At 35.5% G+C, this 17,290-nt stretch overlaps 1 protein-coding gene across 5 annotated transcripts in view; it reads right to left on the minus strand.

Annotated features, from left to right (window-relative positions):
• The window catches only part of EXOC6B (exocyst complex component 6B), a 703,452-nt gene that overhangs the window by 337,469 nt on the left and 348,693 nt on the right, over nt 1-17,290 (minus strand). For all 5 annotated transcript variants that reach the window (XM_007970248.3, XM_073023072.1, XM_007970245.3 and 2 more), the window contains 4 exons: nt 16,223-16,320; nt 14,248-14,353; nt 13,206-13,315; nt 10,406-10,517 (listed from right to left, as the gene is read on the minus strand). In XM_007970248.3, the coding sequence (XP_007968439.1) occupies nt 10,406-10,517; nt 13,206-13,315; nt 14,248-14,353; nt 16,223-16,320 (426 nt within the window). The remainder of the gene's footprint in view (nt 1-10,405; nt 10,518-13,205; nt 13,316-14,247; nt 14,354-16,222; nt 16,321-17,290) is intronic.

Here is a 17,290-nt window from a genome sequence, read left to right on the forward strand (position 1 = left end):
AAATGACGAGTTGATGGGTGCAGCACACCAACATGGCACAAGTATACATATGTAACAAACCTGCACGTTATGCACATGTACCCTACAACTTAAAGTATAATAATAATAATTTTTTAAAAAGTTTCTAAAAAAAAAAATTTAAAAAAAAAATAAAGATGAGGGTGGTACTACAATGGTTTACAATCCATGATATTTCAAAACAATGTTAAAAAGTTGGAATTTTATTTCAGTAGGAATCATATCATGCTGTGGAATATTAAACAAAAATACAAATAGGACTGTAATCAGAAAATACATTCTTACTTCTTCCACATCATCCAGCACAGGATGAAAGCACACACTTCATTCTCAAAAAATACATGTCAATTCATAATGACAATGTTTTAGTACTGGTTTCAACTAAGAAAGAGTATCTTCTACTCCACTAAGGATCATCCTGACAATCTTAGGAAAATAACTACTTTGAAACACAATAACAACGGGCAAAAACACAGAGATACAATTCCAGTAAATTCTCTTAGATGAAAAGTTAGGTCAACACTGGGACTAGATCTCTGTATTTTCCCCCATAACTCATCAGACAAGTTCATATACATCAGGTCTCCTTTCCATTCATTCCACAGTTTGAATTCAGAAATTTTGAGTTTTGAACACAAGACTACTACATCCTATAAAATTACCAAAAACAACCACCTTTTAACTTTGGGGTGTTCTAGGAAAAAATATCCACCAAAATAAGCAATTCATCACCCTCTTGCTTTCATCATTTTCTCCTTCAGAGGAAGACTAAAATCATCTAAAAATATTTAAGTTGTGTGAATTAAATAATTCATCTTCCTGAGTGGGAAGGGGGCTACTGGCAAGGTTGTCTTGATGTGGGAGTCAGAAAATTAAGAGAGTTAATTTGAGAACTGAAACATTTCTATTTTAAAATCAGTATTACCTATGGAAACACATTCTGTCAATCAAAAGAAATCCTAATAATAAGGAGGAATCATGTCATGTTATTGAAATAAAAAACAGTGGCAGTCAAAGAGAAAATTATCCTGTTTTACAGGATACTGGCAGTTAAAGAAAAAAAAGGGAGGTGGCTTCACTGGGTACAGTAGTAATTTCCCATGACTTTTTAAAGATCTGTCAACACAAAAGATCACCGTGAATTACATCAACTGGCTGTCAGTCACTTTTTGAAATGTTTCATTGCTGAGTATAGAATAGACTATTAAGACACTCTAGGATTACAGCAGATACCATGTCATTTTCAGAGAGAATATTGTCTGTTAATGAGGTCTAAGTGATAACTTCTCCTGAATGACAGCTACCAAAATCCTTACAAGGGCATTTACTAATGTAAAACCAGATGCTTTGGGCATAATTTCAAATTGAAAGATAAAATGAAGCAATTTCAGATAACTTCCATCAGAGTTTGAGCTCCCTTGATGATATTTTTAATGACTACTTCCCAGTCTCTTATAATATATAACACTGCAGTAATCCAAACTGTCCTAAACATTATTTCAGGGACATAAAACTAACAAAAGATCAAATATTGATTATGTCTTACATAAAGTTCTATGAGAATTGTCAAAAACGAACATTATAAATCAAACGACTATCTCTCACAAGTAAATAAGACAAGTCACTTAAGTGAAAAACCATTAAAAATTAGAAAATTTTTCTGTCTCTCCTTCCTTGTATCAGAGAAAATCTAATGAGAAAGGCACATAGCACACCGTGGAGGTCATTTCTTTTTTTTTTTTTTTTTTCAATTTTACATTAAGTTCTGGTATACATGTGCAGAATGTGCAGGTTTGTTACATAGGTATATGTATGCCATGGTGGTTTGCTGCACCTATTGACCCGTCCTCTTAAAGATCCCTCCACTCAGCCGGGCACGGCGGCTGTAATCCCAGCACTTTGGAAGGCCGAGGCGGGCAGACCACGAGGTCAGAAGATGGAGACCATCCTGGCTAACACGGTGAAACCCTGTCTCTACCAAAAATACAAAAAAATTAGCCAGCCGTGGTGGCACGTGCCTGTAGTACCAGCTACTCGGGAGGCTGAGGCAGGAGAACTACTTGAATGCGGGATTTGGAGGTTACAGTGAGACGAGATCATGCCACTGCACTCCAGCATGGGTGACAGAGCAAGACTCTGTATCAAAAAAAAAAAAAAAAATTCCCTCCCCTCATCCCCCACACCACAACAGGCCCTGGTATGTGTTGTTCCCTTCCCTGTGTCCATGTGTTCTCATTGTTCAACTCCCACTTACGAGTGAGAACGTGGAGTGTTTGGTTTTCTGTTCGTGTGTTAGTTTGCTGACGATGATGGCTTCCAGATTCATCCATGTCCCTGTAAAAGACATGATCTCATTCCTTTTTATGGCTGCTTAGTATTCCATGGTGTATAAATGCCACATTTTCTTTATCTAGTCTATCATTGATGGGCATTTAGGTTGGTTCCATGACTTTGCTATTGTAAATAGTGAGGCAATAAACATACGTGTACATGTGTCTTTATAGTAGAATGATTTATATTCCTTTGGGTATATACCCAGTAGTGGGATTGCTGGGTCAAATGTTATTTCTTGGTTCTAGATCCTTCAGGAATTGCCATACTGTCTTCCACAATGGGGGAACTAATTTATATTCCCAGCAACGGTGTAAAAGTGTTCCTATTTCTTGTGGAGGTCATTTCTCCTCCAAGCCTGCTCAAAACACCCTAGTGGAACCTGAACCATGATGACATTCTATTCTTGACAAACCCCAGAAAATATCTTCATCATCTTCCATAGTTCAAAACTAAGCTTTAAATTCCAAGAAGAGGTTTCCATTCCCTCTTATATCTGGAATATACACATCTGCATATATTAAAACTGCTTTTAGCATGTTTCCCAAAACAGACAATTCAGTAAAATAAACCTTCAACAGGACTAATCCAAAGGAAGAAAATGAGAAGTCACACTCCTCTTCATACCACCAAGGCCTCTCAACTGTTAAATCTGCAAAACAAAAAACTAAATAGTAGCATTGGTTCTCATTCACAAAAATGAGCTATCACATAGACTTCAAGGGATTTGATCTCCTTTTCACCCTAGTCAGGGTACAGAAAACTCTGTCAACCACTCATTTTATAACATCTCTATGATTAAAATACCTAAAATACTAAAATACATGAAACTACTGGTTACAAATTCCAAGATAAAGTACAAAGTTTATATTTGACAAGACTTAAGTATAAAACATGGTAACAAAGTGAGTAATATCACTTCTGTTAACCAGAGGGGAAATAAATGGAATGTGGAAAATGAGAGGATAGAATCATATGGTCATCAATCTAAATTATACTAAAAGCAAAGAATAAATGCAAAGCACTGTTCATTTCTTCAGGTCTCTACGACCATATTAGGTATGCGTAGTGCACTACATCGCAGTAGTGCCCGGTGATTATAAAAATACAAATACCCAATATGGTTTCACTAGAAGGAACTCTGAACTTATTTCTACATATTATAAATAATTAAACATAAATACTACTGTAAATTATAAAGTATCAGATGAAAATGTACCCAATTCTTTAGAACTAGTATTGATATGAACTGCTATATTGCAGCTTCCAGCAAAATATGATTTAAGAAAATACACAATCATGGTTGAGCGCGGTGGCTCATGCCTGTAATCCCAGCACTTTGGGAGGCTGAGGCAGGTGGATCACCTGAGGTCAGGAGTTCGAGACCAGTCTGGTCAATATGGTGAAACATCGTTTCTACTAAAATACAAAAATTAGCTGAGTGTGGTGGCACACGCCTGTAATCCCAGCCACTCAGGAGGCTGAGGCAGAAGAATTGCTTGAACCTGGGAGGTGGACGTTGCACTGACCCGATATCAGGCCACTGCACTCCAGCCTGAGAGACGGAGCGAGACTCCATTTCAAAAAAAGAAAAAAGAAAAAGAAAAAGAAAACGTACAATCGTGTTAGCTAGTTTCACATTAATTCATGTACACTAGTCAAGAGTGGGCACTTAATGCTACCAAATAACCACATTATCTGGCACAAATCAATTCTTTTTTTTTATACACCCCCAGAGGACTACAACACACCTTCTTTCTCCTTCATCTCCCATGCTTGCTCTCTCATCTGCACATTTAGCCGAAGACCCTGCATTTGCTGGGAAAACTAAGCATTTGGAGCCTGCCACCATAATACTTACCCAGCCACTACCATTTGCATTCACACACTCTGATTCTTATCTGTTACCAGAGGTGAACTTGACTCTATCTACTGCCAATCCCTTTAACTGTGTATTGTATCTTAAACTCTCTTACCCAAGGACATTGCACCAGAGATTTCTCCCTTTCTCCTACATCACCCATTTTTTTTTGCTCTATACTGTATCATTCCCACAATACATAACAGACTGTTATTTGTCCCATTAAATTTAAAAAAAAAAAAAACCTGTCTTAACCAACTTCCGCTGCTAGCTATCACCCCATTTCTTTGTTTCCCTTGGTAACAAAATTTCCTGAAAGAGCTGTCTTATATTTGCTGTCTCCAATTCCTCTTTTCTCATTCTTTAATTTTTTTAATTTAAATAAACTCTTTATTTTAGGACAGTTTTGTATTTATATTTACAAAAAAGTTGCAGCGTTCCAATATACTCCTCACTCAGCTTCCCTTATTGTTAACATCTTACTTTACTGTGGTACATTTGCCACAACTAAGGAACCAACATAAACGCATTACTACTAATTGAACGCCATACTTTATTCAGATGTCACTAGTTTTTCCTTAATGTTCTTTATCTGTTTCTGGATTCCATCTGAGATACCACATTACATTTAGTTGTCATGTCTTCTTATTCTCTGGTCTGTGACAGTTTATCAGATTTTCCTTCTTTTTGATTACACTGACAGGTTTTTGTTTTCTTTTGTTTTGTTGTTTTTGTTTTCGTTTTTGTTTTTGTTTTTGTTTTTGTTTTTGTTTTTGTTTGAGATGGAGTCTCGCTCTGCCACCAGGCTGGAGTACGGTGGCACAATCTTAGCTCACTGCAACTTCCGACTCCCTAGTTCAAGCGATTCTCCTGCCTTAGTCTCCCGAGAAGCTAGGATCACAGGCACGTGCCACCACGCCTAGCTAATTTTTATATTTTTAGTTGAGATGGAGTTTCACCATGTTGGCCAGGATGGTCTCCAACTGCCGACCTCGTGATTTACCCACCTCGGCCTCCCAAAGTGTTGGGATTATAGACATGAGCTGAGCCACCGTGCCCAGCCCTACACTGACAGTTTTAAGGAGTACTGGTCAAGTATGTTATAGCATGTCTTTCAATTTTTGTTTGTTTAATGTTTTCCCGTGGTTAGACTGAGCTCATGGGGCTAGGGAGGGAGAACACAGAGGCAAAGTGCCCTCTCATCAAATCATATGAAAGGTACATACTATCAATATAACTTATCACTGATGATGTTAACCTGGAACACTTGAGCGAAGCAGCGTCTGCCAGGTTTCTTCACTGTAGAGTTACTTTTTTCCTCATTCTACCCTATACTTTTTGGAAGCAAGTCACTGAGCACAGTTCATACTCACCTAGTAGTGGCAATAGTATCTATATTAGTTATCTGAAATTCCTCTCTTCAGGAGTCATTCTCTTCAAAACCTACTCAATCAGGAGTTTCCTTCCACCATTTTATTAAAAGTGTTCTTATCAAGGTCACCAATTTACTCCAAATTGCTAAATCCAATGGTAATTCTTCACCTTCTTCTTATCAATCAGCAGTATTTGTCATAATTGATCACTCTCTCATTCTTTGTATACTTTATGCACACTCCTGTTTTTTGTTTTGCTTTGTTTTTTCCTAGTTCCCTGGTGGCTCCTTCCCAATCTCCTTTCTTGGTTCCTCTTTTCTCCTAATATCTTAATATCAGAGTACCCAAAAGTTCAATTCTTCATCCTCTTTTCTTCTCCATCTTTATTCATTCCCTCAGTGATAGTATCCAGTTGCATGATTATAAATATTTATATTCTCCCCAATTTTTATCCCCCGGCCAAACTGTCAGGCCTCTGAGCCCAAGCCAAGCCATCACATCCCCTGTGACTTGCACATATATGCCCAGATGGCCTGAAGTAACTGAAGAATCACAAAAGAAGTGCAAATGCCCTGCCTCGCCTTAACCGATGACATTTCACCACACAAGAAGTGAAAATGGCCGGTCCTTGCCTTAAGCGATGATATTATCTTGTGAAATTCCTTTTCCTGGCTCATCCTGTCTCAAAAAGCTCCCCTACTGAGCACCTTGTGACCCCCACTCCTGTCCACCAGAGAACAACCCCCCTTTGACTACCCAAATCCTATAAAAGGGCCCCACCCCTATCTCCCTTCACTGACTCTCTTTTCGGACTCAGCCCGCCTGCATCCAGGTGAAATAAACAGCCATGTTGCTCACACAAAGCCTGTTTGGTGGTCTCTTCACATGGACATGCATGACACAAACCTTACTTCCAATCTCCAAATTCATATACACAACTGCTTACTCAACATTTCAACCTATATGTCTAATAAACACTATACATTTAATATGTCCAAAATCAAATTCCCAATGTTCTCTCACTGCAGATTCAGCTCTGCCTAAAATTTTTCCTATCTTAGTTCATGGTATATACTGCCTTCTCGTTGCTCAAGTCAAAAAATCCTGGAGTTAGTTTCCTTCAACTCTTCACTTTTTCTCTTTCTTTATATCCAATCATCAGGAAAGCATGTTGGCTCTACACTTAAAATCTTATCATTGTCCATAGCTACCACCCAGTCTCACTGGATTTCTGCCATAATTCCCCAACTGATCCCCTTGTTTCCATCCTACAGTTTATTCTCACTACCATGGTCAATGTGAACCTTTCAAAATATAAGTGAGATCATGTCATTAACCAAAATCCTACAATAGTTCCCTACTTCACACAAAATAAAAGCAAAAGGCTTTACAATGGCCTACCATGAATTCTTGATACCTCTCTAAACTAATCAATTGCTTCTCTTCCCCTTGCTCACTCCACTCCAGCTACCCTAGCCTCCTGATTTTTCCCTCCACTTGCCAAGACCTTTCCTACCTTCAGGCCTTTGCTCTGGCTATAATCTCTACCTGAAATGCCTCCTGCAATAATAACTTACCCTCAACGTGCTGCTATAAAAATAAAACCAACCTAGAACACCTACCAGAATCCTGATTTCCTTAACTCAAGTGCTTTTTCTTCTCTCCATAGCATTCGCTACCTTTAACCATACTACAAAAATAACATAATTATTTTGTTTATTATTTATTAACTGCTTTTCTCTGGTAGAATGTAAGCAAGCATCTCTATTGTTATTGTTCAGTGATTTATCCTAAGGGCATGGAATCAGTGCCTAATAGAGAGTACATATTTTAAAAATTGTAAAGGTAATAAACAAATTATCTTAATAGAACATCTTATTCTAATTTTTTTTTACTTCTCTTAATTAAAAAACTCCATTTCTATACTAGTATTAATCAGTGATTGACTGCTTAGACCTCTTAATAATAACAGGTAATATGCATTGAGTATTTGCTATATACCAAGCACACTAAGTACTTTACATGCTTCACAACATTCCTGTGAAATACATGCTACCATTGTCCCCATTTTACATAGAAAGCAAAGTAGTTTGCCCAAGGGCACAGCTATTATGAGGAGGGCCAGAATTGGAACCCAGGCAGTATGTATTAGAACATACAGTCTTAATCAATACTCTATTGTACTTTTCACAGATCTTTTGAAGCAGCCCTAGGAAAACAGTCATTTTCACTGAATAAATAATGAATAGTCACATAAAGTTTGAAAGAGAAAGGCAATTCATGTTCTAGTGGTGCTAAAACTGAAAGGTAATTTTGAATTGGCTCAACATGGAGAAACAAATAAACCATGAGGAAAAAGGATAGAGCATATGCATAGAAAAAGAAAAGATGAGACTGTGTAACCCCAAAACAGAGTAAACACTGTGTAACCCCAAAACAGAGTAAACCCTGTGTAACCCCAAAACAAGAAGGGCAGACAGAGAGACATTCATTTATAGGAACTTTCAAGTCCTAAGAGAATTATCTGATATCCTGAAATAGGAATCTGTAAGTTGTGTGGGCTTATCATAATTCTATTATTGGAGTGGATTTCTGCTATCTAACATAAAACCATCTCTAACTAAAACAATATCCATGTTACTATGGACCTCCTGTAAAAATCTCAATTTTTGTTAGGATGAAATAATTAAATCAATATGGAAGGCAGTACAGTACAGTAGAAATGAATAGGTTTTGGGAAAAAAACCTAGATTTACAAGTATCATTTCTACCAGGTTTGCTGGCTGTATGACCTCAGGCAATCTCCCTGGACTTTAATTAGGCAGTCTATAAAGTGGGAATAATAACACATGCCCAGCCTGCTTCAAATGTTACTGTACTAACTGAAATAGAATTTGTGAGTGGGCTTTGAAGAATATAAACTGCTCCACAAATGTTACCTATTATGATGATGATTCCAGATGTGAACTCACTTTAGTTACTCATAAAGAAGGATATGTCTTCTCTTTCCAAAGGTAGGTAGTATAATTATTCAAAGTGTGTCTGGTTGGTAATAAAAAAAATCACTTTATGTGTTGTGTCTATACATGTACACACCACCATGATAGCCAAAACAAATAAAAGCGTATGAATGTTTCTTCATTCATATGCAAAGATATTGAAAGTATAGTTCCCTAAAAACACCCAAAGACATAGGAATAACATTTAGTATTCAATGAAATGGTGCCAAGAATTACATGGTTCTTCCTTGATAACCTCATATTGGTTCTTTCTATTATTACCTGACCCGTACAGTGTTTCCTGAAACCCAAGCTGAGAAGTTAGGCCTTTCTCTTAAAATGTCACAGTAAACCAATGGCACAGCCAGAATTGAACTCAAGATTCTTCTGAGGTCAAAGCTATTTCTATCAGACCATGTTCTTGCTATGCTACTTGTTATAACATTGTTAAGAGACTGCTAAATTGAATGACATAAAAACAGTTACATGAAGAGTTATAATGAAGAGATAGTTCACAAAATAATAAACTTCCCGTCCAGAGAAAGAAAACACTATAATCTAACAAAAGGAGGAGGACTTCCTAATTTTCACTCCAACTTTCCTTTTCTGTAACCTTCTTGATTATAAAGGAAGTTAGCTATTTTTCAGATACATAAAAGCAAATGCCTAATATTTCTGTACCAGGCAATAGAAAGGAAGCTCTGTAAAATAAGGGGATTATCCTAAATAAAGTCTAAGGTAATTTTCAATTGAAAGAAAAGTTTGCTATAAGTAGAACTCAATCACAATCCATCTTATAATTTTTTTTAATCTTAATTCAGAGAAAGAGAAAATAACTCCAAAATTAGAAGTAAATGCCCACCTGGCTTCCAGCTGTCTTTACCTACATGTCAGTATCATTAACCTTTTACTGCACTTCACCATAATCCTTGACAGTGTACATTTTAAATGTCAATTTTTTCCTAGAGTAACTGACTTCCAAACTGCACCACCTCTATAGGTAAAACAGATGGCAAACAGCCTTTCCCTTTCCTTGTAAAAAAATTCTTCTAAACTCTTCTCATTTTAGGCACTATAACATCCAGTGAAAAACACATTGAGGTTACTATGCAATCTTGAGTTTCTAAGAGAGAGAACTTCACACCTTTCTAAATTTTAGAACTACACACCAATAGACCAAATCTCGTTTGCCAAGGTACTACATTCAATATATGTAAAATATCCCTCCTCTGAGATTCCATAAACCTCCACAGAAATGTGACTATTGCCTTTTCTGCACATTTCCTTGATACCAAATATCTAGTCCTTTTGCAAACAAATTACAAGCTGATAGAGAGTAATTTACCTTTCATACACATGAGATATCTTAAAAATAAAGACTTAGTCTGACACTAACCAAGAACTATGATTGCAATATCCTTGGCATCGATAACTGATGCAAGCAAAATGTGATTTCATATTCTACATTGTACATGAACTGCCATTCACTTGAGTGGAACCTGATGCTCAATATATTCTACAAATAAAAATATTTGTATATAATCAATGGCAGGTAATAGAAATGTATTCTACCAACTTCAGAAAGGAAAACCAGTTAAGCTAGTGAAAACAATAAAAGAGAAAAACAACTTTTTTAGAAAAAATGAATAAATTTTTCAAAGGTGACCAAAGACAAGAACAAGAGATTTCATTTTGCACATTCACCATTAGGAGCCTATCAGGAAGGGCATGTAGAAAGTTATAACGAATTCAGACATAAGGCCCAGAGCTTAGGACATCTGTTCACACATTGGCTTGGATGACTTCATTAGGAGCAGGTTTACCTCAGTAAGCCCAATATTCTTCCTTTTAATGACATTCTGCAGAGAGTTGCTTAGAGTCCTGGTCAGCAACAGGTTTGTTGATTTACGAATCATGTCATCAATTTCAGTTGAGCTGAAAGAGAAGCACTAAGAGTCAGTCATAGCAGGTAGCACAATTATTTCGGCAAACAACCAGGGTGCCAGTGGTACTTGTAGTAATAATAATAAAATAATAATAGCAGCAGCAAATAATATTTATTGTAAGTCAGAAAAAGTACTATAATAAACTCTCCTAGCTTTTGTTGGCTGAAAAAAATATAGTTTGCCTTCATTTTTGAAAATTGTTTTTCTGTCTATAGAATTCTGGCTTTTTTTAATTTTTTTTATTTCTTTGAGTGTTTTAAGGATGTCACTCCATTTCCTCTGGCTTGCATAGTTTCAGAAAATAAGTCTATTATAATTCTTATCATTATACTATCATGTAATTTTTACTTTTGGGAATGCCTTCTAAACATTCTTTACCTTTCATTTTCACCAGTTTGAACATGATGTCTTTAAACATTTTTGTTTGTTTCTTGTTGTTACTATTATTTATCTGAATTGGGGTTCTCAAAATCTTGAATTTCGTGTTTGATGCCTTTCATTATTTTTTTGAATACTCTCAGCCACTTTCTTTTAAAGTATTTATTATTCCCAGTTCTCTCAGTCTTCTACTTTAATCTACCATTTGAAATTGCCCTACAGATCTTGATTCTATTTCTTTCACCTTTTCTTCTAGGTTCTATATTATAATGCTAGCTCACAGTATACTGTTAACAATACATTAAGACTTTAGTTGTTTTTGTCTTTCTCACATGTGTGGTAGTTACACCTTTCCTATTCTGCCACAGGTGCAGGAGTCTGTCCCCTTAGAGGGACCAGTCCCATCATGGTTTTCAGACTACTTAGTTTCCTGGTGACTTCGCCTCTCTGATGAGTTCCAAAAAAGTTTTAATTTTGTAGCTTTTCCGGTTTTTTTCCCCCTGCATTGTTACATAGGAAGCAACAGTCTTTCCAGTCTTATATACTGTAGACATAAACAGAAGTATTTCATAGTAATTTGCTTTAAAAAATGCCGTGCGTGTACACATATTCACATGGAAGCAAGATTAAAAGAAAAAAATAAAACATATAAGAAGTGTTATTACTATGTGGTAGAGTTTTGGGTCATTTACATTGTTCCTCTTTGTGCTGTTCTTTATCTCCTGAATTCTTTACAAACATCTAATTTTACTGATATAATGTAAAACAGGATCTCTCATATATGTATGTGGGTGTGTATATATTCTATTTTTTTAAGATGAGTATGAATGCTAGAACAGTATTTTACCATAGAAATGCCATGTGTTTGCTATTTGAAAAAAATCTTTCTTTCAAAAAGAAAGTTTTGTGTATTCAAAATTCATGCAATTACAAATTTTGTCAATATGCATAATGCTTTTCGGCCTCTTCTGTCTAGTGTAAAAGAGAAAATTGAGAGAATAATTATTCTTAAAGCTGCATTAAAATCTGAATGCAGTGGTTTCTCTTGTTTTGAGAGCCTGCATGTAAAAGAAATAATTGTTTTTATACAAATTTTCTCATGTTTCATGTTAGCCTCCACTACAAAACAGATATGACTGACAAAGCAATCTCTGGCTCTCCAGGTTATAAGCTAAACATATTCCACGATATAAGATAAATGCCAACTGAAGAGTAAAAGGCGTCTAACTTTTTCTAAAATCCCCGAGTTAAATATTTTATTTAAATTTTAAATGTGAAAAATATTAAAGGAAGTTTTCAGGCAAAAACTTAACATATTCAGGCAAGAAAAAGGCATCTGACATTATCCCATTACTAATATTATTCCTTTACCATATTACCTTTCTTCCAAAAGAAGATAGAAAAAGTAATTTTGCAATCAACTTGTAATGATTTATCTACAATAATATACCTAATATAACCTACAGACGATTATCTAATATAAGGTCATTTATATTAATGAAGTGGGGACTAGGCAGATGGGGGATGGAAACCCAGGGTAAAAAACACAAACATCCTCATTTGTGTTTGGCTTGGCTTCTATGTTGCTCCAGCACTTATTAATTAATTGTTCAGCTTCTTAATTAGACTAGGTACTCCTTGAAGACAGGGACCACATTTTCATCATCTTAATTATTTCTATACCGAGGAACAGCTGACAAATAACACATTACCCAAAATGTATACATGAATAAAGAAACCAATACATGAATAAAGGAGCCTATACTCTAGGATATACAGAAAACATACATATACGAGTAGAGCAATAATGTTTCCAAAGGATTTTATCTGATACTCCCCTTTTGGCCTTAACATTTCATTAAGTAGAATGTTAAAATTAGTATTTTTTGCTTATTCTTTTTTCTTTAGAGATGGGGGTCCTGCTATGTGGCCCAGGCTGGTCTTGAACTCCTGGATTCAAGCGATCCTCCTGCCTCAGCCTCCCAAAGTGCTGGGATTACAAAAATGAGCCACTGCATCCAGTCTACCATTTTCTGGTAAATTATATTTAATAGAAGGTGTTGAAATGCAAATCTATAAAGAGCAAGATAGATAATATAAATTTTCAAAATTATTCAAAAGTTACCAATCTTCCCTTTCATCATGACTATATAAATATAGCAGTGCTATGCACTGAAAAGCTAATTATTAAGATTTCCAAAATCAGAGCTGATGGGACTATCAAAAGTTTTTCAGAATATGTAAATATATGGAGTCACAATCTTAACATTGGTTACATTTCTACTATTTTATATTATACCTTAGATGAAGATCTTCTGAAAACTTCAGACAAGCGTAGATAAATTCTTTAATTTGGTTGTAAACTTTTGGCACAAATTCAGAGAAAGGAAACTTTTTTGGAAATGGTTGCTGTCAATGCAAGAAGTAATGAAATCAAGTCACAAACCAAGGAACATTGAAGATATTTATAAATTATTTAGGTTGCAAAGAGAACATTCTTCCACATTATGAATTGTCTCCTTAACAACCTCAAATATAAGAAAATATCTCCCAAAGTTTTCTGATATTAAAAAGACATAAATTTTAATAAAACAATAATTCAAATGTCCTTCATCATGGAAAGAGATAAACAAATTGTGTTACCTACTCAGAAATAAAAAGGAATGAACAATGATACATGCAACAATTTGGATGACTCTCAAAAGCATTATGTCATATCAAAGAAGTTAGTCTCAAGAAGTTATATACTATACAATTCCATTTACATGGCATTCTGAAAAAGGCAAAAGTAGATGCACAGAGCCCAGCTTTCTGGTGTCCTGGGGCTGGGTTAAGGGAGGGTATTACAAAGAGGCATCATTAAATAAATTTTTTTTTTTGTATAATAGGCCTATTTGGTATCAACATTGTGGTAATGGATACATAACTCAATACATTGTCAAAATCAGCAGAATTGTATATCACAAAGGGTAAATTTTATGTTGCCGGGGAAAATGTCTTTAAATTATAATAAAAACAAGTATTTCAAAGTGTAAACTGAATTAGAACATCCACAGTAATCCTCCAAACACTTCAGAGGTAATAGGACCCAAAGCCATCTGCTGATTCCCAAATCAGGAAATTCTAGTCTTCCCCAAAAAGAGTCCTTCATTGTCAGAAAGGTGATTAAAGTAAAAAAAAAAAGAAAGAAAGAAAGAAAAAGAAAAAGAAAAAAGAATCCTTTGAAATTGTTTTAGAGTTCTAACCCATTGAGTTGAAGGCAAAGCTTTCAATGAAACTGATCCAATGAAAGCTTTTAAGAGGATGCCAAAACAACCAGAGAAGTTTAAAGTATTCCTTACCTTTTCCAGTTCTATATCTTGAAATGGGAATTGTCCTACCACCTTTTTGTACATCTCTTCACTTGTTACTGGTATAGGACTATAGTTGTCAGAATCAAGTATGTTTCTACAAATGGAGGGACAGACAAAGGAAATGGAAGGATAGACAAAGCAGGGTAGGGGAGGGGAGGGGAAGGGAGGCAAGGTGGGTTAATCACAAATACTTTTCTGATGAACTCCAATCTTAATATATATAACACAACCCAAAATGAACATTTCCCAGTCCCTATTGTATTCCTTCCACAATATAGCTATTTGGTTTTGGATTTAAAGAAGACAAAAATAAAACTATCCTCTGAAACAAATGGACCACAATTATAAATAAATGTCTTAGGATTAGAGATTTACAAATAGGACAGAACATATCAATGTAAGTAAGAAGTAAACAACAAAAGAATGTGTGTTCTAGAAAAGGCAAAGAGATTTTTCTATTTGGTTTAATATGATATATAAATGTACTTTATTATTATTATTATTATTAGAGACAGGGTCTCGCTCTGTCACCCAGGCTGGATTTCAGTGGCATGATCACAGCTCACTGTAACCTCAAACTCTGGGGCTCAAGCAGTCCTCCCACCACAGCCTCCCAAGTAGCTGAAACTACAGTTGCTCACCACCCACCGGGGTAATTTTTTAAGTTTTTGTAGAGATGGACTCTTGCTATGTTGTCCAGGATGATTGCAAACTCCTGGCCTCAAGGCATCTTCCCACCTTGGCTCCCAAAGTGCTGGGATTACAAGCATGACCCACTGCATCTGGCCCATTGGTAAGGTTTTTAAAATCATGTTCTATTCTAACTTTCAAAATTGCAAATAGAGTAACTTCCATAATAAATTCAAACTATTTCATTTACTTTACCTACTGTTCTACGTCAAGAATGACTTTTTTTAAATCTATAGGTTCTCTCTCCGTAAATAAACTGGGCATTTTCTAATAGTAGGGACCATACTACCAAAATCAAAACAGAAGACTCACTGAAGGCATCAGATCAGAGCATCTAAGACTATGGATATATCATGTTATTAATTTTCAAATATCCTATAGAGGTAACAGTCCCTTAAATACAATTATACCATTAGCTAAATCTAGGTTTTAGAAATATTTATATTAATATACAGATAAATTGGACTAAGTGATGATAGAGATATGTTCATAAACCATGAAGAATAAGAATAAAGGAACAATGTAAGATCTTAAAGCTGTAAGAGTTTGAAAACAGGACAAACCCATCAGGGAAAGGGGTCTTGCAAGAGGCAGTATAATCACTTAAAGTAAAGGAGAGTAAAGGTATAAAAAAAGAAAAAAGTCAAATGAGTTGACCTGGGTTATATGCCAAGAGCACAGTCCGAGAAGACATCTGTGAGTGACAGATGTGGCAGAATAACTTTCTTATTATTGTATGCATGTTGCAATAACTACTTAAATAACAGATTTCAAATGCTGGGCTATTACATGCCCCTTTGCTGTGTGTAGAGAGGGAAGATGATGAGGAAGAACATGAGTGAGTCATCAAAACCAATTTTCCAAAAGCCTAAATTATTCCTAAGTGCTCAAATGCTACTTAGTATAATTAAGTTGTAGACTAGGCATGAACCTCAAAGTGAAAAACAAATATCAGAAGAAGATGACACCAAGATGATCTGAATGACATGAACCAAGGAATCTGACATTTATCGAAGGAAACAAAAAGGAAAAACAGAGTTTGGTGACTTCCCACTACAGTAGACACTAATACACTGAGACTGAATATCTTGGGAACATAATTTTGGACGTTCTAACAGTTTCTTTGAATTCTGGATCATAATCTAGAGTAGCTACAAAATATAAGCAACATACACTTGTTGCCTACTACATCTGAAAACCTTTGTGCATAAATACATGTATGCATACTAATGCACATGAACACATATACATATGACTATAGATAATTTCTCACCTGAAAATACCTGCCCACTTCTTTAGCAGAGTTTCACTATATTGATCTCTGATTTCTAACAGCATATCAAAAAGCTGATTTACAGGGAAACCATACACCTGAAACAAAATAAGGAAATCACTTCAGTTTCTAAGGAAGGAGGTTTTGTTTTGTTTTGTTTTGTTTTGTTTTGTTTTGTTTTTTGTTTTTGGCAAAATGAGAGGGATAAGATACTGAAAAAAATTACATTCTTTGAATAGCAAATTAAATAAAACCATGATGGTAGAATCTTTCATTCATACCTAATATCTAGCATTTATCTCTTAAGAATTAAATATACCCAATAAAATGTTTAAGCCAGTGAGAAAAAGATGAAAATTAAAATCTATATATAAAGGGCATAATATCGGCTAAGTCCTCCCTACAACCCCTCCTATAAGTCCTAATACCTATAGTAAGAGTTCACAGAAGGGAGAGAAAGTAAAAATGCTTCGAATCTCATCCACTTCTAATGCTATTCTGCTAGATATAATATGTGGTTCAAATCAACAATCATTATTCAAGATGGTAGTTAAAGAAACTGCAGACTAACTCAGGTGCCATATATGAATTAAGAACATTTTGAAAAACTAATATAGTCAGTGGTTCAATTAATTGATTTGATATGAGAGAAAAAAAGGAGGTGGAAACTACATATGAAAACATAATGGCTCAGGGTAAAGCTCAGGAAATGCTATGAAGAGATAAAAATACCTAGTTCCTAGGAAAATAATAAACTCAACTTAAAACTAAAAGGGAAGTTATCCAAGCTTATGTAGATTTTTTTTCTTTGTTCATTTTTGTTGTTGCTGTTTTTCTTCTGTTTGTTTGTTTGTTTGTTTGTTTGTTTGTTTTAAGACGAAGTTTCACTCTGTCACCCAGGCTGGAGTGCAATGGCACTATCTCAGCTGACTGCAACCTCCGCCTCCCAAGTTCAAGAAATTCTGCTACCTCAGCCTCCCAAGTAGCTGGGATTACAGGTGCTTACCACCACATCTGGCTAATTTTTGCATTTTTACTAAAGATAGGGATCCACCATGTTGGCCAGGC

This window comes from Chlorocebus sabaeus, chromosome 14 (assembly GCF_047675955.1).
Source record: "Chlorocebus sabaeus isolate Y175 chromosome 14, mChlSab1.0.hap1, whole genome shotgun sequence".
Classification (NCBI taxonomy): domain Eukaryota; kingdom Metazoa; phylum Chordata; class Mammalia; order Primates; family Cercopithecidae; genus Chlorocebus; species Chlorocebus sabaeus.